At 40.6% G+C, this 22,963-nt stretch overlaps 1 protein-coding gene across 12 annotated transcripts in view; it reads right to left on the reverse strand.

Moving 5' to 3' along the window:
• The window catches only part of chl1a (cell adhesion molecule L1-like a), a 51,332-nt gene that overhangs the window by 1,241 nt on the left and 27,128 nt on the right, over window positions 1–22,963 (reverse strand). For 3 of the 12 annotated variants that reach the window (XM_023427570.2, XM_023427572.2, XM_023427571.2), the window contains exons 12-29: window positions 21,907–22,018; window positions 20,982–21,148; window positions 20,131–20,296; window positions 19,381–19,520; window positions 19,163–19,267; window positions 17,382–17,579; window positions 16,908–16,978; window positions 16,567–16,789; window positions 15,492–15,607; window positions 13,728–13,932; window positions 13,089–13,211; window positions 11,165–11,347; window positions 6,837–6,875; window positions 6,364–6,426; window positions 5,808–5,921; window positions 5,338–5,499; window positions 4,780–4,956; window positions 3,501–3,573 (exon numbers count right to left, since the gene is read on the reverse strand). In XM_023427570.2, the coding sequence (XP_023283338.1) occupies window positions 3,501–3,573; window positions 4,780–4,956; window positions 5,338–5,499; window positions 5,808–5,921; window positions 6,364–6,426; window positions 6,837–6,875; window positions 11,165–11,347; window positions 13,089–13,211; window positions 13,728–13,932; window positions 15,492–15,607; window positions 16,567–16,789; window positions 16,908–16,978; window positions 17,382–17,579; window positions 19,163–19,267; window positions 19,381–19,520; window positions 20,131–20,296; window positions 20,982–21,148; window positions 21,907–22,018 (2,437 nt within the window). The remainder of the gene's footprint in view (window positions 1–3,500; window positions 3,574–4,779; window positions 4,957–5,337; window positions 5,500–5,807; window positions 5,922–6,363; window positions 6,427–6,836; window positions 6,876–11,164; window positions 11,348–13,088; window positions 13,212–13,727; window positions 13,933–15,491; window positions 15,608–16,566; window positions 16,790–16,907; window positions 16,979–17,381; window positions 17,580–19,162; window positions 19,268–19,380; window positions 19,521–20,130; window positions 20,297–20,981; window positions 21,149–21,906; window positions 22,019–22,963) is intronic. The other 9 variants (XM_023427574.2, XM_087179608.1, XM_087179610.1 and 6 more) reach the window with 9 other exon arrangements.

The following is a 22,963-nucleotide window of genomic DNA, read 5'->3' on the forward strand; positions in this document are numbered from 1 at the left end:
GAAGGCGGGCGGGGGGAGGGGGGGTGGTGGCATATGCAATCCAAGACAAACAGCCTGTCATTCCTGGTATTCCCAGAGGGCTCACACGCGGGCAGAGGAGATTAGATACCAATTTAAGGCTGGGCAGCTGGCCAAGTTGCAGGTGTCTCACTACAAGACGCGGGGTCACCTCAAAACACTGAGGATATTTCTCCTCGCTGACCTCTTTTTCTAATTCCCGTAAAAAACCAACCATGTTTGGTAGCACCTCTCTCCGGCTTAGTATTCATAACACAGAGCGCCTGCGTTGGGAAACGGCGCTCAGGTGGCTGGTGTATGATATCGCCATCTGAGGCGTGCTGTAGTTGACACCTGTGTCAAATACGAGCGAGACATTTTGAGCAGCATTTTTAGCGCAGAAATGTGGTTCAAGCTAGGATTACAAAACAGGTCTCCTTCACAGGGATTTTTAATAACCAATCTTATCTGTCCTATTTAATGATGGCGTTTACCATGCAAGCCGCATAAGGTCCGCATTTCAATTCTTATCGAACCTTCTTTCTCTGATGACTCCAGAGCGCTGAAGATAAGTGGCTGTTATCTAAGAGCAGTGGAATGCCACAGCCGCTGCAGCCCTCCCACAGTGACTTTGAATACAGTGATAAAATGGGGCTGAGTGCCTGTGAGCCGCAGCTCATTCAAGACCTTGGTTGGGATCCAGCTCAGTCTCAGCTGTTGCTGTGAAAAGGCTTTCCTTCAGCCTCACAAATAGGTGCGAGATGCAGGCACTTCACCAGGCAAAAGGTAATTAAATTTGTCTTGCCATTGACCCATGCTGACTTGATTTGGGGGCAGCACAGAGACTTCAGGTGCAAGATGGATGTTTTACGCTGCCTTTGCACCTTAAGTTGTATTTGTTTTAGCTTAAAGGTGTCTGGAGGAAAACTTCCCCACATCTGCTGCCATCTCCTGAATTGCACATAAAAATGTGAGAAGATTTGAGCTAAGATGAGCGGGGGGTAAAAAAACAACAAGGAAAAAAAAAAACAACAACAAAAAAAACCCGCGCTGATCCAGCTATGACACCTGCTGTTCCTGCAGTGGACAGAGGGGCAAGGCAGCAGAGGGCTGTCTCCGAAGAGAAATCGTCTGGACCATAATTACCACTTGTCAGCTCCCCAGCCACGTGGCATATCAGTGGGTGGTCCACTGCCTTCAGAGATTCAAAGGGCACAAGAGAGCCCTGAATCCAACCCAAAGCCAGGAAAACAACATCATAGTGAGGCTAAGGGCACTCTGGGGGGACAGTAGTCAGAAGAGCATCATGAACCCAAACATGAGAGGCATTCTAAACAGATAGCTGCAGCCACACAACTCACAAACACATATTCATCTGGCTTCTCCCGCCTGATGAGCCCCAAAATAAACTTGGCTTGACAGAAAACAATAGTGTAAGTGTGCAAGCCGACAGGACGTGTGTCCGGCAACAACTGACGGCCCTGTTCATCCACACAGTTACAGTCATTTTGAGCTTTGGGGCAGTAAAAACTTATTATATCTTTAAGTTGTACAATTTATAACTGGATTTGTTGACACTGGACAGTTCATTTACCTTTTTTAATAGAATTATAGTCTTGGCAAGAATCAAAGGAACGTAATTGGCTGCAAGCAGACAATTGTGAGTAATCATGTCCTGAATAATATGATGATGAGCACAATCATCGCAGACAGAAGAGGCTGTTTTAGGTGATTTCTGTTGCATGTGAATAAAAAAACACGCCAGTGTCACACAGTTGCTTCAGCACTGTAAAGAAAAGCAGGATTCAGTTGATTTCCCTTAATTGTCACTGTAGCAGCTAAACAATGCAAACAATGGAAATGTAACAGCTATTATAAAACACAACAGCTGTCCGCCTCGGGCTCAAAGGCCCAGTTTTTCCACCCATTTGCCATGCTTAGTCTTTGCCTGTTTCCAGCAATTACTGTACATCTAAAATCAATCTGTACCTCTGCAGCGGGAGCTTCCTCTTCTGCAATTAAAAGTTGAAGGTAGTCTGCAGACTACATCCTAATTCACAGTGTGAATCAGTATTTACTGGTAAATCTACATCTGTCAAGTTGCCAGGTAAGCAGAGGCACCGCAACAACAGACAGCAACATTTAATGTTTTAACAACCTCCTTCTGCATAAGCAGACCTAAGAGCTTACAGCTGTTGTCTGCCTGACATTCACGTTCAGTGAATTCTACGTGAACCACCGAAGAACAAGCTTCCTGTTTTGGTGCAAGACTCCAGTCGGCTCCACGAAACTTGCAGGTAAAGTTCACTTTTGTTCAGTTTTTAAAATGAATGTGAATTGTTAGCAGTTTTACAATATTACTGAATACAAGACAATATTTGTTTAAGAAAATAGGGGTTATGTTGTATTTATTGTATATGAGGATTTTCTAGCTGTTGGGGTTTGGATGTTGAAATTCTGATTATGTCTGTATATGAGGTGTATGTGTGAGTATGTTTTTGACCCGCATTCTGTAAGTCAGCTATAACTATATTACACAGAGAGACAGCAACACTGATTTTCAAGCAAAAGCCATTTTAGTTAAAGACATAGTTCGGGTTATTTGACGTGAGGTGGTGTGAGGTAGTCATGCATAGTCGGTGTGTTCCTTGTACTTGTGCGTACGAATACAGTAGTTCAGCGGTTGAAAAAATGTAGTTCCAAAGGGAAGTGCTGTTTTGACGGGAAGATAAAGCTACATGATGCGTACATTCAAACGGATATTGGATTGTTTCGGTGGGTGTCTTTTAAAGGTGCCTAAGTTTATTCTCGGGCCCCGTGCACAGCAGCACATCGCTCTGCTAGTGTACCGTGTTCCCTGCTGCCTCTCCTAACTGGCTGCGTGCTGATCTGAATCTACTGCAGTAACACACTGACTATGCATGACTACCTCACACAACACCGCGTCAAATGACCTGAACTATCCCTTTAAACTTGAGAAACACTATATGTACACTTGATTATAAAACACACATAACAAGAAACAAGCAGCCTACCAGTATGCACACACACATACTAACACACAAAATATGTTAACTGATCCCTACTGAAACGAGCTGACTCACATTCTCTGCTGAGTGCAGACATGCACACAATCAGAATCTAACAACAAAGTGAACGCACATACTGCCGATTCCAACTACGGGGGAACAAGGCTTAAACTGAGTGTCACCCACTACTCTTGACGACTCTGTGTGATTACCTAGCCCATTAAATGACGAGAACACAGGCGTCTAGGCTGATCCTGGTAAAGCTCATGAATGCAAGGTTTGCTTTTGGGATGGGAGAGAAAAAACATTACTGTGACACATGACAAATGAGCTTCTCAGCTAGAAAATATTTAACATATGGTTGTTAGATTAATATTGCCAAAACACAATGCATTTCAAGGAGATAAAAAATGTCACTTCCTCAGCGCACTGTTGCACTGCAGCTTTCCCCTGCAGAGTAGGAGTACAGCTCACCTGTATTCACAGAAGGTGTCATCATTCATTCCTTGTGACTCCACGTCAGGGTGAAGGTCCTCTTTCTCTTTCACTGCAGGGGAGGGGTTTCAGCACCATTGTTAAAGAGCAGCACTTTCATCCATAGATGTAAGACATCTTATTTGTACTGGGAAACAAAATCATTTGTAATGCTTCAAATTCAGATAACTATAAAGGTTTCTGTATTTAACATTTCCCAAAGGGAAATAATTCGGTGCCATCTGCCTTTTGTTAGCTTTTATCACCTCAGTGATTTTCCATCAGATGATGCTTGGAAACTAGAGCAAAACCAAGGCTGAACATTTACACTCACTAGGGTGCAATGAATGCTCTGAACTTTTACATGACCTGAATGTACATAAGAGTTTAAATTCAAAAGCCATAACTGAAAAGCTTTAGAGAGCAACTAAATATGACTGTGTAAACTTCGTATCCAGTCAGTACGCTGAAAGCCTCTCTCTGTGTGTCTGCACAAAGTGCTGCACATCAGCTCTTTGTGTAAATATGCTTTAAAAATACCAGTTGCTTTTTGAGAGACAAAAGAGGGATTTCATGAAACGAGCTGGATGGGCAAAGGGGGGAATCCAAAGGAGCTGATGAAATATTCAGTGCTTCATGTCAAAAGCTACTGCAGGGAAAGGAGTGGAGTGGAGGAAGAAGTGGAGGAGAAACCGAGTGAGGAGACACTTTGCAGGTAGGTATCATTGTGAAACTGAATTTGGCCCTGATACAAGGCAGCACAAAGGCACAGCGGTGCAGGAGCAGGAAGGTCTGCACACCTGAGAGGAGGGGAGGAGTGGAACAAAGCCAGCTGATTCTCACTCATCTCGCTCGACAAGGTATGTAATCACAGGCACCAAGTAAAAGTAACAGGACAACACAAATTATTCCACATGCAGTAGAAATACACTAGCTGCAAGCTCATTTAGGGTTAATGATCCTGGGCTTGGCGGGGTTACATGCATAGGTGTCCAACATGCATGCATAGTGCATTTCCAAACAGGGTTGAGTTCAGGGTTGAGGCCCACTGCCCATTTCCATTCCTTCAAGAGGTCAACCAAAATAACATGTAGAGCCAAATCAAAGCATCATCTTCAAAAAGTGGTGCTTTTTAAAAATGTCAGAGACAATTCAAGTTAATTTTACCAAATCCGACTGATATCTTCTACATGTACTGTATATTTCATGAGTTGAATTTTGGTTCACCTCCAGAAGTGAAATGACAATCGTACCCAACGCTGGTCAAAGACTAACTGACCTTTTTCCATGGAGAACATGTCTTGACGTTGGCGCGGCGGCGTACCTGCATACTTGCCACCTTTGTTTCTCCTCACAAAGCAGGCCATGAGTACAACCAGGGTGAGGAGCGCCACAGCACACATGGTTCCAATGAACCATCCCCGGGTCGAAAAGTCACTCTGCGGACCTTCCATAGCTGAGAACAAAAACAGCAAAAGAAACACAGAGCTCAAAGATCGACTTAACACACTGGTCTGTTTGAGAATGACAGCCCCCTCAAGCACTCCTCAAACAACTTTATCTTTGACCAAAACATGAAAAACATGATGGATTCAAGTTTGAGAGGATGTTCTCACATCGTATTTCTCTCACATTCCCTTCAGCCATAACACTCTTATCTCCTCTGAAAGAATATTAGATAGGAAGGAAACAAAAACAAATGCACATAGATGTAAGAAAAATAAATAAACTCAGACATTCACCACAGTCAATATCACTCTGTCATTGACATGTTTATGGCAGGTTAAAACTAAAATCACTAAACTCTATTGACTACGACACCTTTCTAAACTCTCACCTTTGACTTGAGTCTGGATAACGTCCTCGAAAATGCTAGCATTATCGAGGAGCCTCTTGGTCATGAGGCGTACAGTGTACACCATTCCTGGTTTGAGCCCATCAATTACGTGGAAACTTTGAGAAGTGTTTACAGCCTCTGAAATCCGCCAGTTACCATCACCTACACAACCAAGCACAAGAAGTGCACAAGCAGCAAGTCTGTATTAGCATTCATGCTTATCGAAAAGAAGAAGATAGGATGAGCTGTTGCCAATTAATAAATGGTTCCTAAGTTAATGTCTTTGTTGTACTATATATAACCTTAAAAACATCTCATATGATGGAAGTGATAGAAGTTGCCATGCAGACATTAGGCTTAAAGTATATTTTTAGATGTTTATAGAAAACATTCCCTGTTGCACTTAAACATGATGGCACTTGAAATTTCTATCAATGCTTAGGAAGGCGGGGACAGGAAAAGTAGCTTACGGTTATTCATATAAGCCACATAAAGCTGTGAGTCCTGCTGCTCTTCTCTGGCAGTCCAGCTGATTTTGGCAAAGGTGTCACTCACATAAGAGCTTATGTTCAACAGGGCTGGAACTGATAAAGAGAGAAGAAATGGTAGGAGGAAAATCAGGAGGAAAGGAAAACAGTCAGGCACAGAGAAAAGGAGAAAGAAGGCAGGAAAAGAGGATTAGCAGAGGCAAATAGGATCCCCCCGCAGCTTGAGAACAGTGCAGCTAGCAGAAACACTTCAAGACGACAGTTCAAAAGGCAACGCTGGGCCACAGACTTAATTGAGTGGAGCTGGATTTTGGCTCATAAAGGGTAGATATAGAGATCGTGGGCGGGAGTGACATCTAGTCTTCACTCTCTCTTAAACAAAGCTGGCATTTCCCGACACCCCCACTATGAGTGGATATCGGAACAGTTTGAAACTACTCCACGTCTCTGATTCCATTGTTAGTCTAAAGTTCAGGTACATCAAGATGAGATCACAGGGTTATTATTGGCTGTGCATGTGCAAGTGTGAGCTATATACCTAAGGAATGATGAGCAGAATTGTCTGGGATAGAGCTGGGAAAGGAGCGAGAGCAGTTGTGGCCTGAAATGAAAGAGAAGCCTCAGATGTTAAGATTCCTGTTACAATCCAGTCAGGTCTAATGCTCTACATTGTGCAGCAAGCGAGCTCTGTAGACTACATGCAGGCAGCATTGTTAGAGCAGCCAGGAAAACTAGATTGATAGCAGTGATGGCGCGAGTACAGTGCAGCTGATAGTAAACACACTGTAACTGTAGCAGGGATTGTGTCTTTTGACAAAGAAATATATTTTCTTTTCCTGAAGTGGTATTCAGGAGTTATCCATATCTGTATCTGTACAGCTATAAAGGACAGACGTTTGCTAAGGCTATGGCCAGCTACTAGCTACAGCAACACACCTACAACCTTGTATATCTCTACCACCACTACTTCTGTGTTAGCGAGCTGCAGCCGCTGCAGGTGGTGATACATACTGCTCTGAACAGGGGCCACAGCTGGAGTCAGGGACAAATCTTCGGAGGGATAAAAAGAAATTGAAATACAGCAGAAGATTACAAATATATGGAGAGCCGGCTTCAAGGTTTATAGAACAGGCACAAACACACACACTCAAACACACACACACACACACACACAAAATCACATACACACACACACACACACACACAGATTTGTAGGGATGTGTGATAACACATGCATACATATCCACATACAAATACGTGGGCAGTGCATGCTCACAGACACACGCATGTGGATACCTGCATGAGACATTTTCTTGTTACTGGTGTTTTTGATTTGTTGACTGGTGAAGTACAGCACCACCAGAGGGCGCTGTGCATTACATTCTACTTATTAATTCTAACCAGGAATTGAATACGTAGTGTATTTAATGACAAATGATTTGATGAACTATAATATCCCACAATGCAATGCCCCAGAAAAAATGGAGCAGCAATTCAAAACTGAAATAATGAAAATGAGTCACAATATCTTTTCCATATTTCACATTGTATGATTTCAAATTTTAATTTCTTGCATGCTAACTGCCAAACAGTACGGTAAGAGTCAGAACATACACGTATGAATAGTATTCACATGTGGTTCGGCTACAGTTTCTCATCATTGTGCTACTTGGAAATATTCTTTAAAAAAAGGCAATAATTAATAGGCAATGTATTTTTTGCGGATTTGTACTTTAACACATGACGACAGAAAATGTTGGGTTCCTGTTTAAGCTGAATTTAATTTGTGAATGTTAGATCATTGCATTATTGGTTTTGGATTTATAAATTTGTCACCTTGTTTGTTTTTTTTTGGTTTGTTTTCATTATGTTGGTTTTGGTCTGATAAACTGTGTTGTAATTTTCCAGTGTTGCAGTGATTTGCGATCATTGGTGGAAATGTTTCATTCGCTGTGGTACACACATCATTTCAGTTGCACGGTTTTGTATTAGCTCTCACATTGTCTACTGTGAATATTGTGTGCCCCTTCCTGAACTTACAGTACACTGAAAAATAAATAGCTGTTTACTGAAACAGCCTGTTCTGCTCTGATTGCTGAATCGTGAGCTGATTAGAGCGAATGTAAAGCCAGCTCTTGATTATTATGTTTCTAACTAAACTTTTTCAAACATGATGTTAAAGCCATTAGCAAATTCGGTGTTCAAATGCTGTGCCAGGAAGCAAATAATTTAATCTCGGGAGGAGCTGGTTATTTTTGTGTGGCTTTAGAGGTATCTGCTCCACTGTGTTTTTTGTCGAGTTTGTAACCCGATTTATCTCTGCTGCTTTGTTATCTCATGAGACTTGATGGAGAAAACAAGATATTTTTCTCTGTCTGCCAAACTCATCTGCAATGGCTGTTCTCTCTGGCTTTTTCCTGCTCCTCATTCTTACAGATGTTTCACCCCGTCTTTCTGTGTTCTCTGCTTTATCTATATTTCTTACTTCAGCCACTCTCTTTGCATTACAAGCCTTTCAAACAAACACACATGGACATGCACGCACACACACACACACACACACACACACACACATCTGCTGTTTTTTAAGTTAGGTAGGCTATATCCTTCTGTTTTTACCTTGTTTTTTTTTTTTTTAAAGCTAGACAACTGTTTATCCTAACTAAATGGTGATAAGCATTAAAAGCTCACGCAGTCACAAAGGTGACATTTAAAAGGAACAGTTCAGAGCCTGGGCTTACTAACTCACATGCATTCTTTTTCTTTTTTTTTCCACTGTCACTCCATCCCCCGCCATTAGTGTCTCTAAATTCATGATGCCCCTACTCTGTACTATTGGCATCCATAAATCTACTCTGTTGCATTGTGACTAACATGCCCAGAGGACAGCGCTCCGAAACGCAACCATTTTATCTCCCCACCGAGTCTCTACTCAACCATATTTACAAATAATGTGTCTAATGGCTCTCAGGCCGGACATCCGCCTACAAGACGCACGGCCTCTCAAAGGAAATAAAAGCCAGAGAGGAAGGAATCATTTTTATTAAAACATTCAGAGATGGTGGAGAAACATCTTTTTCGAATGGAGTGGAGGTAGAGTCTTTCGGGAACTTTGAATTGTCATGAAATTCTAGCACTCACTGAAATTAAATTGTGGCAGGTAAAACTGTCATATTAGTAAACCACTGAATCCGATTAAAGCCACTGTGTGTGTAAGATATACATATTTTTGACTTTGGCATCTCCTAGTGGTAGAATGCATAAGCACATAGACTGCACCATTTCTGACCAGCACTGTCTCATTTTTTCCAACAAAAACAAAACAATAAAATGAATAAATAAAAAATATCTCAATAGAATGAAGCTTAAATGATGCTGTGATAACAAAAACACAACTCGCTTTAATCAATTAACATCATAATTAAGAAGGATTTGCATGTGGAGTCTCAAAATTGGAAACATAGCTGATGGAGTAAACTACAACTTTTTACCATTCGGTTAGCCATGATGGGAGAGAGGAGCTGGGAATGCTGTGGCTATTTCAAATCAAGCTACCTGTACTGAGGTTGATCTAGACGCACGTGGACGTGCAGTTATCATAGCATAAATGTGAACCTGAACATTTGCATAAACAATAATGTTAACGCTGACGTTTCTGACTGATTAAACTATTGGAATATACTTGGTTAAAATCAAAATACTGTTTCTGATGGTTATTGTGAACTTTTTATACAAATTTTGAGCTATAAACATCAGAGAAATCACAGTTGAGGATATCATCAGAGATGCAACAGCAGAGGCTTTGCTCTCACGCACGATATTCTCACTTCACATGCTTCCTTAAGGTGATTTATGAGTGTATAATGTCTAAGACACTATATTGATGACACATAATTATACATGTATGTAGAGCCAAATAAACAAACTGCCTGAAGCTCAGCCATCTTCTTGCCTTAAAAAACTAGAAAAAAACACCTTTCTACATCTCACAGAAAAAAAAACTACAAGGCCTCAAGGCCAAAGAGATGCACTATCAGAAAATCTTGGTTCTCTGCTTCCCCAGATCAAATCAGAAGTTATACTTTAAGCCTGTGTCTTTGAATCTGAGTTAAGCTTTAAATCGCACATCAGCAGAGTGACCAAAATAGCATTCTTTCATCTAATGAAGTTTATGTATAGGCCAACATCTCAGACAATGTGAGAAATACTGTCAGAGTACAGCGGTTCCTAAGCTAACACGATGCCACAAAGCCAATTCATGCTTTCATCTCAAAAAGACTATTATAACTTCTCACTGGTCTTCTTTAAAAGGGTATTTAGAGGATAAAAATTACTCATAATTCTGTTGCCAGACATCAAAACAAAACTATAAAGACGAAGACACCACTCCAGTTTTAGATGAGCTAAACTGTCTCCCTGTAGCCTTTAGAAATTTTCAAAAAGTCATTTAGCTTTTTTTATGAAGCTCTAAACAGACCTAAGGACTGATCTTAACTGCAGACTGCCGTTTGTTTTACTGTACATGTCTTCAGGTTCACTTGGATCCTCTGCTGCAGGTTTGTTAGACTTTCACAAGCACGATCATATGTTTCTATACGACCTCACTGAGCATCTTGTTTACCTGTTTCTGTCAGTTCCTTCCTTTATTAGTATCTTATCATATAACTAGTACAGCATGCTGTGTTACATTTCTCATGTCATTTTGAACTTGTCATTGCTCAACCTTTTTCTTGTGTCTATTCTTACTCTCTCTCCTCATTTTAAATCGCTTCAAGCTTTATTTGTGTGAAGGATACAATTGTAATAAAGTTTATTTTCATTTCAAGACTAGTGAAAACACAGAGAGGCAGGGAAATGTAACAGAGAACTGATGATAAAATGTCCTGACTTCTATTCAGTGTGGGCTGAGCTCCAAAAACACTGGATCCTACAATTCCCTCAGCTCAGTGGAGTCTTTGGATTAGATCATCCGTGCCTTGTAAACACCCACTTTTTTCAGACTCCATCAAGTTTTCAGCACAAGCTTTACATAAAAAGCCAAGGCCAGGCCAAGATAACCCTCATGACATCATCAGGGGTAATTTTTTTTTTAGTCTTCACAAAATGTTTTCAAAGTTGATAGGTTCTCCCTGTAGCTATAAAAAGTGGTTTCATTTGGGGCACAGTGCAGTAAATTATTGGCATAAATATCTCCGCTTTTTGAGGTGCGAGCTATTACATTGCAACTACCACGTTTATAGCACATTACGCTTTTAATACTAGAGGGCTCTCATGCTAAAAGCAGCGCAAATCTTATCAGTTACACTACCACCATAGGTACACTGATTTCATCTACTCACATTCCGCAGTGACGGTGTTGCTCTCCTGGGCCTGCGCAGGTCCACAACCTGCTCGAGTGCAGGCACTGAGGTGGAAGCGGTAGAGGCTGCCCTCCTCTAAGCCCTGAAGCTGCAACTGAGTGGTGTCAGCCCCAATGATGTTCATCTCCTGGGAGTCAACCACCTCAAGTGTGGTCTCATTAACTATAGACGAAGGAGAAAGATGTCAGGTCAGCTCAGGTGGCGTGAGTGAGCCTACGATGGATAGACGCAGAAAAAGTCATCACTGTTTGGCTCATGTTGTATGTTAAAGGAACACAACTATAATGAGGGTCAATGGTGGAGGGAGGGGGAAGATGAGGAGATGTCATGCTAGTTCATGCAGAAAGTGAATGTAGCAGATACATGTCCTGACAGGTGAGCTGAGGAGGAATACATTATGAAGAAAGGCGAGAGAAGATGAAAGGAGCAGATAGAGAGCTCAAGAGGAGGGAGGGGGGGGAGTGTAAACAAGTGGCAATGGATGAAAAGAGAAGGAAGAGGAGAGAAGCAAAATGAAAAAGCAGGAGCAGGAGGAAATGGAGGAGACTGAATGAGGGAAAAGCTGAAAAACCAACAATGTAAAAAAAAAAGAGAAAAAAATATGAGAACAGGTGGAAAAGCAGAAGGAAGACAGAGGCAAAAGAAAGAAAAAAACGGTGGAAGCAGTAAAAGGAAATCAGAAGAGTAGCAATCACAAGCAGCATAACGTATCAGCAAACATGCATTATAGATCAAAGTACAGTATGTGTGCAGACTGTTGAAAGCAACACACTTCTCCTGAAACCCCCTTCGTTGATGTCATTGCTGTGCCAAGAATATGTGCCAAGCCTGTTGTACCACTTCGAACACCTGATGTTTGTTTGCAGCCGAGAACACTGGATATTTCATGTGTTTGTGAACACTGTCAGGTTATTCATTGACTACTTCACACAGCAATTCCATGACCCAAGTGGATGTGTGCATATGGCACGGCATGTAATATTTTATTCATGGAATTAACAGAAAACTAAATTTGAAATATGTTCACGTGTTACATGGTGAATCAGTTCAACTGAAAAAACCTCCAACGCTCATAGAGAACATTGTGTGGGAATATCTTTGTAAGGTCTGACACTGGATATGGAAAAAAAAAAGCAGAAAGGAGAGGGGGACAGAGTGTATTGACGAGCTGGTCAGACTCTGGGCGGCAAAGGGCTGTCTCTGCCTTCACATTTTACACAAAAGACTTCAGAAATGTCAGCCAATAGGAGTGTAGGCTTTGAAAACAGGGAGAGTGTTATGAAAGCCCTTTACTCATTTATCCATCCTAACTGTACTCAAGGTGTTTTTTTTTTTTTTTTGAGGAAATGCTCCTGAGTGATAAATGCCAAAGAAATTTGAAGAAGAGGCACAAACAGCACTGACTTAAATGATCCTTTTTGGAAGGGAGCCTGCAGTCCAGGAGGATACCAGATAAGAAACACTGAGGAAACTGTCAAGCCAAAATCTAAAGTAACCTGCACAGACATTGTGGAGTGTTCAGTGTTAAACACTGCCACCTAGCGTCTGGTATGATAACACAAGAGGGGAGAGGACAGGGAATAACGGTATGCAGCATGTTTTCAGGTTTTTCAAATGGGAATCAAAACTCCTGCATGCTCAAAGGTAAACTTTAGTAGCCCAGATGAACCCCACCCCCACACACACTTCCTTCCCTTCCTCTGACCCGATCTTTCCTCACCTCCCACCACTGATGGTACACCTACACTCTTGCTTACATGTCGTCCACAACGCCTCACGCCACAGAGAAAGCACTGAGCTCGGATCATGGAGAAATCTTATTACTGAAAAACCTTGCAAGGCCAAAGGTCTTCACTGTGTGTGAGAGAGAGTAATTAGTCAAACAAACATTGTGTGTACATACTGAGGTGGTACTGCAGGAGATAACCAGTCAGGATGCCGTTTGGCTCCAAGGGTGGTCCCCATACCAGCAAAATGGAGTCTTTCTGGGCATTGGAGGCGGTCAGGACAGGCACTTGTTCTGGAACTATGAAAATGACAGTGATGTTAATGACCCTACTTTACAGACATGTTTCTCTAGCTAGCAGCTTGTTTGTTATTTGGAGGTGGTTAAAAATGGTGTGGTGGTAAAAACATTTTAGGATGCTGTCAGTCATGTACAAATAAATAAGTATCTTCTCATGCTTGATATTCTTTCTGTGCACTTTATTTTGAAAGCTCTCTTAACCTTTTTAATGTCACCATATGACAGCGTGATGTTTTTGAGCAGCGTTGTCATTTTGTAAGACTGCAACGCTGAGCAGCCTTTGACTAGGAAAAACTTCATCAGGCTGCTTCTGATGCCTTTCCTATAAATATTGTCCTGAAGCTACTTTATTTAAAGATCCCTCCAGACATGATCTGAGACATATGGAAAAAATACTCTCTACCCTCTGCAAGCTTGAGTGTGTTTTTTAGTCTGTGTGTACTTTGCCCAAGTATTCATAAGTGTGTGAACCATATGTTGTGTGCCGTATGGTACGCGTTGATCACAACATCTCACCTCCCTCTGGAGTGTTGAAAGTGACCGGGTCGCTGTTGGGCCCATTGCCCTTCTTGTTAAACACGCTGACATTGAGTGTGTACTCGGAGAAAGGCGCGAGGCCTGGTACGATGGCATGACTCCTCCTCCCAGGGAAGGACAGGGACTGGCGATCATCTAAAATCTTGTTGGGATTCAGCAGACTCCGCTTCCTCAACCACTGAACCTGTTAGAGGGAAGTAAAAGGAAAGATGTTGAGGAACGAGTCTGAACAGACCACAGAGAGGAGGGAGAAAGGAGGACTGCTCTTCCTTCCAGCTTCTTTTTCCGTTTTGGAGACCTCACTCACGATCACACAACCTCACATTGTTAGACAATAGTTCAGTGTTTAGCTTCTATTATGACCAATAGTGCCCAGATGGAGCCATTTATAGATAATAATGTAGGGAGAGGCATAAATTAGATGAGACTACACAAATCCAGTTCCAGACGAGTATGAGTGAAGAGGAGCAAAAGGCAAGACACACGTAACATTAGTAAGATATAGACATGTGACATCTGGGTTAGACAGGTCCTGCTGCGCAACACATCTTCACAATTTGGTGTGGCACTCCTCTGATTCACATGCTGGCTTTGTACTGCTCATCATTTCTCCTTGGTGGCCAGATTATAAAAAAAATACTTCTGCCTGTGACATCCTCGCAAAATCTTAAATCATTACAATTTTAGGGAATAATCCTTCTCCATGGACTCCATACTATAATGAATGCTCATTGCTAGAATAAATGTGTCAAATTTAAAAGACATACAAGAAAAGAACACAGAAAACTGTGAGATTTATGCTTTACAAGCAACAGGAACACATCACTCATAAAGTCCTGTTCCTATATAGCTTTGTAGCCAGACTACTATGGAAACTCAGGTAGCCTCAATGATCAATGGAGCTTGAGAGTATTTGAAAACTCTATTCTGCTCCATATAAATGTTTGTTTGCACTTACAGTTTTGGTAGAAAAGGGCACTTATAACAGAAAAAGCAAAGAAATTGATGTCTCTTTTTTCTGGGGATGTGTCATTGGTCATGACTCACTGCAGACATGTGAGTGAAAAGGGGTAAGAGAATATAATGACACCTGGAGAAAAAAAAAAAAAAACCTTAAAGATGTAATTGCACTTGGTAAAACAGGTAAAGGATTTTGACCTTCCAAGTTACAGTAACTTTCCAAATCAAAGCTAGTGCTATTAGCCAGCAGCTCTCTCTAGCCTGCTGACCTTCCAAAAATATGAAGGCAATGGACGTTACTTAAAAACCACATTGATAAAACTTCATTTTAGATTACAGTAATAACTTCATAAAAGTATATTATACAAGACATATTAAGTCATAGGACTCCGCACTTATTTTACACTCATTTGCCTCTTTGCCTTTTAATTACAGATACTTTAATAAGTGAAAGTTAACTATTCTACTTTTTACACAACAGTGTCCGCTGTAGCTCATTATCGTTTTGCACCAGCTGTATCGAGTAACTAATGGCAGGTAACCTTTGTTCCAGTAATTAGACCTACACAATTACCAGGTCAATCAATTATTTGGTAGTCGCCGCACATGTTACCCTATAACATTATTTGAGGATATTAACTGTAATTGCCTCATGTACCTATCTCACGGAAACACCAAGCAATTACTGTATTGTAAAATGCTGTTGTTGAGAGTTCCTGTGCTGCCTTCAGTCATACAGCATAGCCTGAAAAAAAATCCTGCTTCAGGACTCTGAAAACTTACATTGTAGCCCCCTAGGTGACCTCTCAGTGTGGAAGTGGGAACCGGGGTCCAGCTAACTCTCAGAACAGTGGTGTTGATCACCTCCACCGCTACGTCCTGTGGTGCTGCGGTAGGAACTGAAGAACACATGGTGAAAGGTCAGGAGCAGCTGCAAACCATCGGTCATCTTTGCGGAGACTTTTTAACACTACCATAAAACATGTATGAAGAAAGAAAAATGAACTGAAAAACACTCGCAGATACAGTAAGTAAAACGATAAAAAGTCTATTTAGATGGTCTGAGCTGTTACTTTAAAGACAGAAGATGGTATTCTTTTGGTTTAGGGTTCTGTAGGAGTGATGTGTGGCTGTTTAAGGTGGTAAATAAACACCAGTGCTAGCAGATCAGCATGAAAGTGCACAAATACGTACTCAGCTGGACACCACATAAAGCAGCTCAGTTGTTCAAAGCTGTTTTTTTCTCTTTCAGCAGGAAGAAATTCAAAACCAAACATGAAAAATGAAATCACTAAATATTTTCTTCTCTACATGTTACTGATCTGGCAGAGGAACAGAAGCACAGCGGACACTAGAGAGGGAAGCAGCCATTATGCCTGAGTAGGCCTACAGTGCAAAGTGTGTCGTGATCTGTCAAATCTCCGACAGCTTCTGAGACAGAAGTGGAAATTTGACATCCCTCTGCTCTACAAAGGTTACCTGCCACCTGCTGGATTTGAAAAGGGGTTTTTCTTTTTTCTTTCTCAGAGGGGAGGGAAAGTCACTACCGCACACCTGCACAGGGTTAAAACCACGGTCAAAAGGAAAAAAAAAAAGGAAAGAACTTAACCTGACACATTTTCCCGCAGACAATGCCACAAGACAACTGGAGACAGGGAGGGGTACGGTAACAAGAAGTTCACAGTAAGTCACAAGCAAAGCAGCAGCTACATGTGCTAGTTTGGCTTGAGTGCATGTTTTAATGAACTGATGAGACTTTGCTTATTGCTTATAAACATATCTTATACTGAAATTCTAAATGAAATATACCAATAACATGAATGCATACGGTAGAGGAAGTATTAAGTCCTCAACTCACCATCTTCTCCAGAGTAACCAGTAAAAACTTTAGGTTCTGGTCCCCATCCGTGGCTGTTCCTGCTCTGAATTTTGATCTCGTAGGGGACAAACGTGCCCGTGTTTTTCACTACAAAGGAGTGTCTTTTAACCAGGTGATCCTTCCACGGATCTTCCACCCCCAGTTTCCGGTAGCTCACCTTGTACTCAAGGCCTGGGCCATTATGCTCCATAGGCAACAGCGGCTACAACAGGACAATGTACGGATGACTTAGCAATCATTAACATGAATTCATACTATAATGGTTACTAGTGAACAGTCTTAAAGATGGGGACATTTTTTTTATAAAATATTTCTCTTACCTCCCAGCTAATGTCCATTTGATGAGGAAGATGGCCTTGAATTTTGATGTTCTCTGGGTTCCTATCAGGAGCTTTGGAGAGATTTGTTTAGTTGTATAATTATATTATTACAAATGCAAAAATATCTTGTGCTAATCTTCCTGTTTTGATTGTAGTCCTTTACAGCTAAAATGCAAATATCTAGCCATGCTATTCAGCTCAAAGAGTCTCTTTGGTAGTAGAAGTATCCAGTTTTCATGATAAACATATGAGAGATCATGAACATGTGCTGGAATGGATACTTTAGGACTTTAAGGGCTTCTAACACCCAGAAATATCTACACCCCCTACTGCTACAAAGTCCTGTGGCCAAAGGCCGGCCTTTCCATATGGCAAGTCTCTGCATGTTTCAAAAGAAACGCTACAAATTTGCATGTTTTCACAATCAACAGATAACCACAGCAGAAAATGTTAATTAAAGGGAGCGAGTCTTACCAGCAGGGGGTGTTTTGTATCTCTCAGTGGGCTCACTAGGGGGTCCAGGCCCAACGGCATTAACAGCATACACTCTGAACTGGTAGTTAAGGTGTCCGTGTAGTACCAGCTCAGCTGTTGCCTGGTTACCGGGGACTTTCTGTAGCTCCTTCCACCTGCCAGGATCCCATTGGCTCTCCTCATACTCCACTACAAATTCTGTGCTCAAGCAGGAGACAGGAGACATAACACATTCAGTCATCAAAAGCATGCACAGACTCATTCTGTTTGTTTCACTTACAGTCATTCATCCATTACCTACAGTACAGGTTTAATACTTTCAGGAGACCAATAATAGAAAAGGTCAACATTTTAATAAATATGATAAGAAGAGGAGAAGATCAATACCACTGTCACATGTGTGAGTCCAGTATGAAGTTGGGACGCAATTAGCTTAGCTTAGTAAGGATGGCGTAACATCCCAACAAACAAATAGTTATTTTCGGTTTATGTACAAATAAAAAAAAAAAAAGGGGGATATTACACGTTAATTAGTGAAAGACTAGCTGTTTCCCCTGTTTCTAGTCTTCATGTTAATCGCCTTCTGACCTCATCTCTGCGCTTAATGCACATCACAGAAGTGCTGACCTTGTAAAAGATGAGATGATCTCATGTAAAAGGTGAATTTCTCAAAATGTCAATACCTATCTTGCAATAGTGCAGTGTATTTACCTTCTGAAATGTTCTGCAAATGTAACATTTTAGTATTATTATTATTATTATAAAGAATTTAAAACAAAACCCACAATAGCTTCATTCATGCAAACTGTGTGATCCACAGATATGGCTAATAACTGGCCTCACGACTGATGTTTGATTAAACAAATAAATTAAAATTAATCCACATTTCAGACTCATAAAGGCTCTTCAGGCATATCTGTTCTCATTTCTGATCATAGATGACACATATCAAAGCTAAAAAAACATTACAAACCTACAAGAGGACACAATTATCAACTGATATAAATTGTTATCATCAGTAAGTTCCAAAAATAAATGACTCCCTTATTGAAGCATAAACGAGAGACAAGCTTCCCTGCCAGGATCCTCAGCGCTTTAAGGCTATTTGCAGCCATCGTTTTTTAAAAAAGCACTCAGCAGTGATCACAGCAGCAGAATCTGTTAACAACCCCTTTTCACAACAGACAAGACATGATATTTAGCTCAATTAGAACTTGCATCAAAGAGCAATTCTAATCCAGTTTTTAACAGCAGTCAGCAGACTTCAGGTGGTACATGTTGCTGTGAGGAGATCTATTATCCACACAGCAGTCACTGAGCAAAATCAGCTGAAACTGCATCCGTGTGCCTGGGCTAAAGGTGTGTTTGTGTATGTGCTATCATCTATAGTCAAATACGTTATCTTTTGAAGAAAAGTTGCCATCTCTGGTTGGACAATAAAGTTGGAATCTTCTGTTCTCTCAGCAGGGTTGTATCTTAAAGAGGCTTATAGTTGGCACCGACTCATACCTTATAAGATTACTTCATAAATGAAAATACTCACAGGCAGTTTTGTTCTTCTGCTTCCACGCTGTATTACACTAATTATTTTGTAATGGCACCATAGTTGCACAGTAATTACATCATTGTGTAATCTGTAAACTGATGAGTAACAAGCAATGGTCACACAGTATACAAGTAGCTGTTGATGACGTTTCTCTGTTGCACCCCACCCCCCCACCCCCCCTAAAAAAAAAATTAATAGAAGTTAAAGAGCATGCAGAATTCAAATGAACCTGTACCTGTTATAGAGCTGTTGTGATCACTCCCGGGTACCCAAGACAGGGAGACATTCCTTGGACTCTTAAGTTCCGACAGCTCTAAACTCATTGGCGCATCAGGAACATCTGCACCACAAAATACAAGCAGCAACATTAGATTAAAATGTAATAAATTACTTCCAAAAATGTGTAATAAATACGTAATGAATGATCTATATATCATTCACAAATGATCTTACCCAGTACTGTGAGTAGTGCAGTGGCACTGTCTTCATCTAGACTGGTTCTAGCAATGCATGTGTATGTTCCTTGATCACTCAGGTTCACATTCATGATCTGCAGCATGCCGTCGTCCACAAAGTATCTGAACTTATGAGCGCTTCCATGAGGAGAGACAGACATAAATAATAATATATGATTATAACAGTTATTCTTAATGGATGAATGAATCATTCAGTGAGCATATACTCGCACCAGGGATGTATAATACTATATACTACTTCTATAATAATTTTCATTCATTTTAAAAACAGATCTGTATCCTTATCTGCGGAGCTGTATCAAAATGCACATAGTTATAGACAATCGAGGTTTATGATTCATGGTGTCTTTCAATTAAGTGCAAAGCAGAAATGTAATATCTCTGACTTTCTAAATCTTAAAAAAAAAAATCCTAAATTACCGGATATGCATTGATGGCATGCATATGATTTGATATTCTGCTAATTAACTAGGTAATGCAGACCAAAAACAATATAACGTCCTTGGCATAGTTAACCAACCAATCAATCAACCAGACAATAGAAATCTATAGACAACATCCCTTCCATCTGACCTTCCAAGTCCGTCTGTACTCACGATAAGAAACTCCTTTGGGACTTTTTTTCTTGCTTAGCATTAGCATGCAGGCAAAGACACTGAACAAAGCCATTGCGAACACAAACACACCTGAAAACCAATGGAAACACTAATCAAACGCCACCACCTACCTGGAATTTTCCTCAAAGGAAAGTGGGATCTCCTCCCCATCCTTTTTCCATACCACCTCAAAGGTGCTCCACAGGCTTTTATCAAGCTCTGCCTGGCACATCAACTGGGCTGTGGTCCCACTGATGATCTGCACATCCTGAGGTGGATCCACTATTTTCGTAGGGTCTAAAGATAAAACACAATTAAACAGACAGGATAATGATGTTTGTCTTGTTAGGCTGGAGCCTAACTCCTGCATGTAAATGAGTCTTTCTCACAGTAACTGCCTCATTGATGAGTGAAATGAGTAACCAAACTGGAAATGTCTTGATATTTCTTGATAAATTTTCTTGGTAACCGGTAAAAATGAAAAACATATTTATAAATATGTTGCATCATATTATTATTTATGCTGCATCTATTTACAACATCAATGAAAGATGAATTCAAAGTTGAGATGTGAAGATATTTATCGGCTTTTCAGCACAGCAATATTTCAGAGAACCTAACACAGACAGACCACCTAGTTTTACCCACTTGATCAATCAAAGCAGAGCATGTGGAAAAATAAAAAGCCTTCTGCCGTCTGTATCTTAAACCTGTCAGTTTACACAGTTTTTGCTGTGTGATTTTCAATAATAAGTCTTCTATTGAACAAATGACCTGCAAAATCCGATGTCTCAGTTCTAAAAGTACTGGGCCAATTTTATTGACTTTCATGTTAAAGGGTCAGTTCACCTGCTTATCCACACAGCTTGAAATATTTGAAACTGTTCATCATTTGGGTGAACTGGCCATTTAATGAATGATCACATGCAGGGACAAGTACTACACTTGCTCAAAGAAAGAAATAATCATTTTGCTGAGATACCTTTCACATCCAGCACAGCAGTGACAGCTGAATCCCCCTCCGTGTTAAAGGCAGCACACACATATTTCCCACTGTCGTTTTTTTCTGCAGTGATGATTTGCAACGATCCATTCTGGAGAGAAATAAATCGCTCTCCCCTGATAGTTTCTGGTGCATCATCTTTGGCCCTAGAGCAGAAAAGTTTTCACATCTTTGAGCCAAGTTAAAAAAAATGCCTATTTAATTTTCACTGTCATTTTCAGCTATTTCTCTTCCGCACCCTGAATGATCTTCAGTTTGTCGTATATAATTTAATGTATCATTTATTTTCTTCCTTTGAATTTCAGTTGCCTGCTCACTCATCTTTTAAAAGAACTGTACAACAAAGCTTCTCAAGCAGGTTTGGTTTGAAGCCTAATCTAAATTAAAGCAAAACATTGTCAGGCTTGTTGATGAGATTGAAGTGGAGCATCGTCTAATAGAATCAGAAGAGCTATCCTCATGTTGTGTGGGTTTTAGTAAGGTCAAATGTGTTTTGTCATGGACTGTCTGAGATCCTGTTTCCCCTTTGTGGAACTGTAGCAGAGACACAGTGGTAGTTAACAGGATTTAATTAGACCAGTTTCAAGGAGCGGAAGGAGGATTATCTCATTAAACAGACATAAGTGTCAACATCAGACTATTTCATGCAGACACCTGCAGCAGTGTGGAATTCATAGCATGACTCACTGCGGTGATACTCTGTGTGCTCTGGTTCATTCTTTGGGCTAAAGCACAGACATCTACACACTGCACACAATCTGCACACCTTACACACTGATGCAGTGATGTGAGCGCATGGATAAAACCATAGTTATGAGAAGAGAACATATCACATCAAATGATATGTCTTCGCACTGAAGGATGTCACCAAGATTAATTCCTGATTTGCCTGGTGATCACTTACCAAGAGATGGTAGGTGGTGGAGAGCTAAAAACACTGCAGTTCATGATGATCTCCCCTCCTACTATTACAGCGTACTCGTGGTAGTCCCTTGTCAATATCAGAGGAGCCATATCTAAAGGTAAGTGGAAAGAAGAGAGATTACAGCTGCTCAAATGTCAAGTTATTGCCCATGAGATTTTTTTCCCCCAAGAAATATAGGCAGAAGAAAAGACGACTGGAAATACAGATATAAATCATATGTAGGCACAAGCATCTCAGAGAGCAGAAATGAAAATCTCATTCAGAACTACACTGACATTTGAAACGGTGCAATGTCTACAGAAGAACTGTGTACTTCTATAAAAACACAGTTTAATATTACTGTTTTAGCAGTTAGTGGAGTTATGTAGGGTGGTCATGACTAGGTGAAAGATGGCCGTAGACCTGAAACAATTAGTCAATTAATCAACTGACAGATAGTTAATCAGCAACAACTTGGATAATTGTTGAATCATTTCAGTAATTGTGTCTTCTACGATAGCAGAGGAAGTCCTGTGTGTTTGTTGTGGACCAACTGATCAGACAGAACAAACTGTTTAAATATGTCAACTTGAGCTCTGGGGAATTGTGATGGGCTTTTTTTCCTGCCACTTTATTGACCAAATAATGAATCAATTAATCAAGACAGTCAATCAAAGTAATATTCATGAGTGTTGCGATAGAAGTAAGTGATCAAATTGTTTGCATGCTGATGGTCAGTCCAGTGTGTCGCTTGGTAGGTCACTGCCATCAGTGTGTGAGTGTATGGGTGAATGGGTGAAAGTATAAATAATTGGACCAAAGCACTTTATATGTAAATGTAGACATTCACCATATAATTTCTAAACTACAAATAATTTCTAGAACTATAAATAGAAGAGATGGTTAAACTTCAGCTGAGAGATAAAAAAAGCTCCTTGAGTCTGTAACAGCCTAGAGCAAGATACAGCGCTGCATTTCTAGTTGTAGAACCAAGAGACAGTTGCAGACAATCTTAGAGCTATGCGTTTCTTTTAATTTATTTATTTTATGTTGCTAA

Source organism: Seriola lalandi, unplaced genomic scaffold (genome assembly GCF_002814215.2).
Source record: "Seriola lalandi dorsalis isolate HSWRI2012SDOR001 ecotype SW California unplaced genomic scaffold, Sedor1 jcf7180002054861, whole genome shotgun sequence".
Classification (NCBI taxonomy): Eukaryota; Metazoa; Chordata; class Actinopteri; order Carangiformes; family Carangidae; genus Seriola; species Seriola lalandi.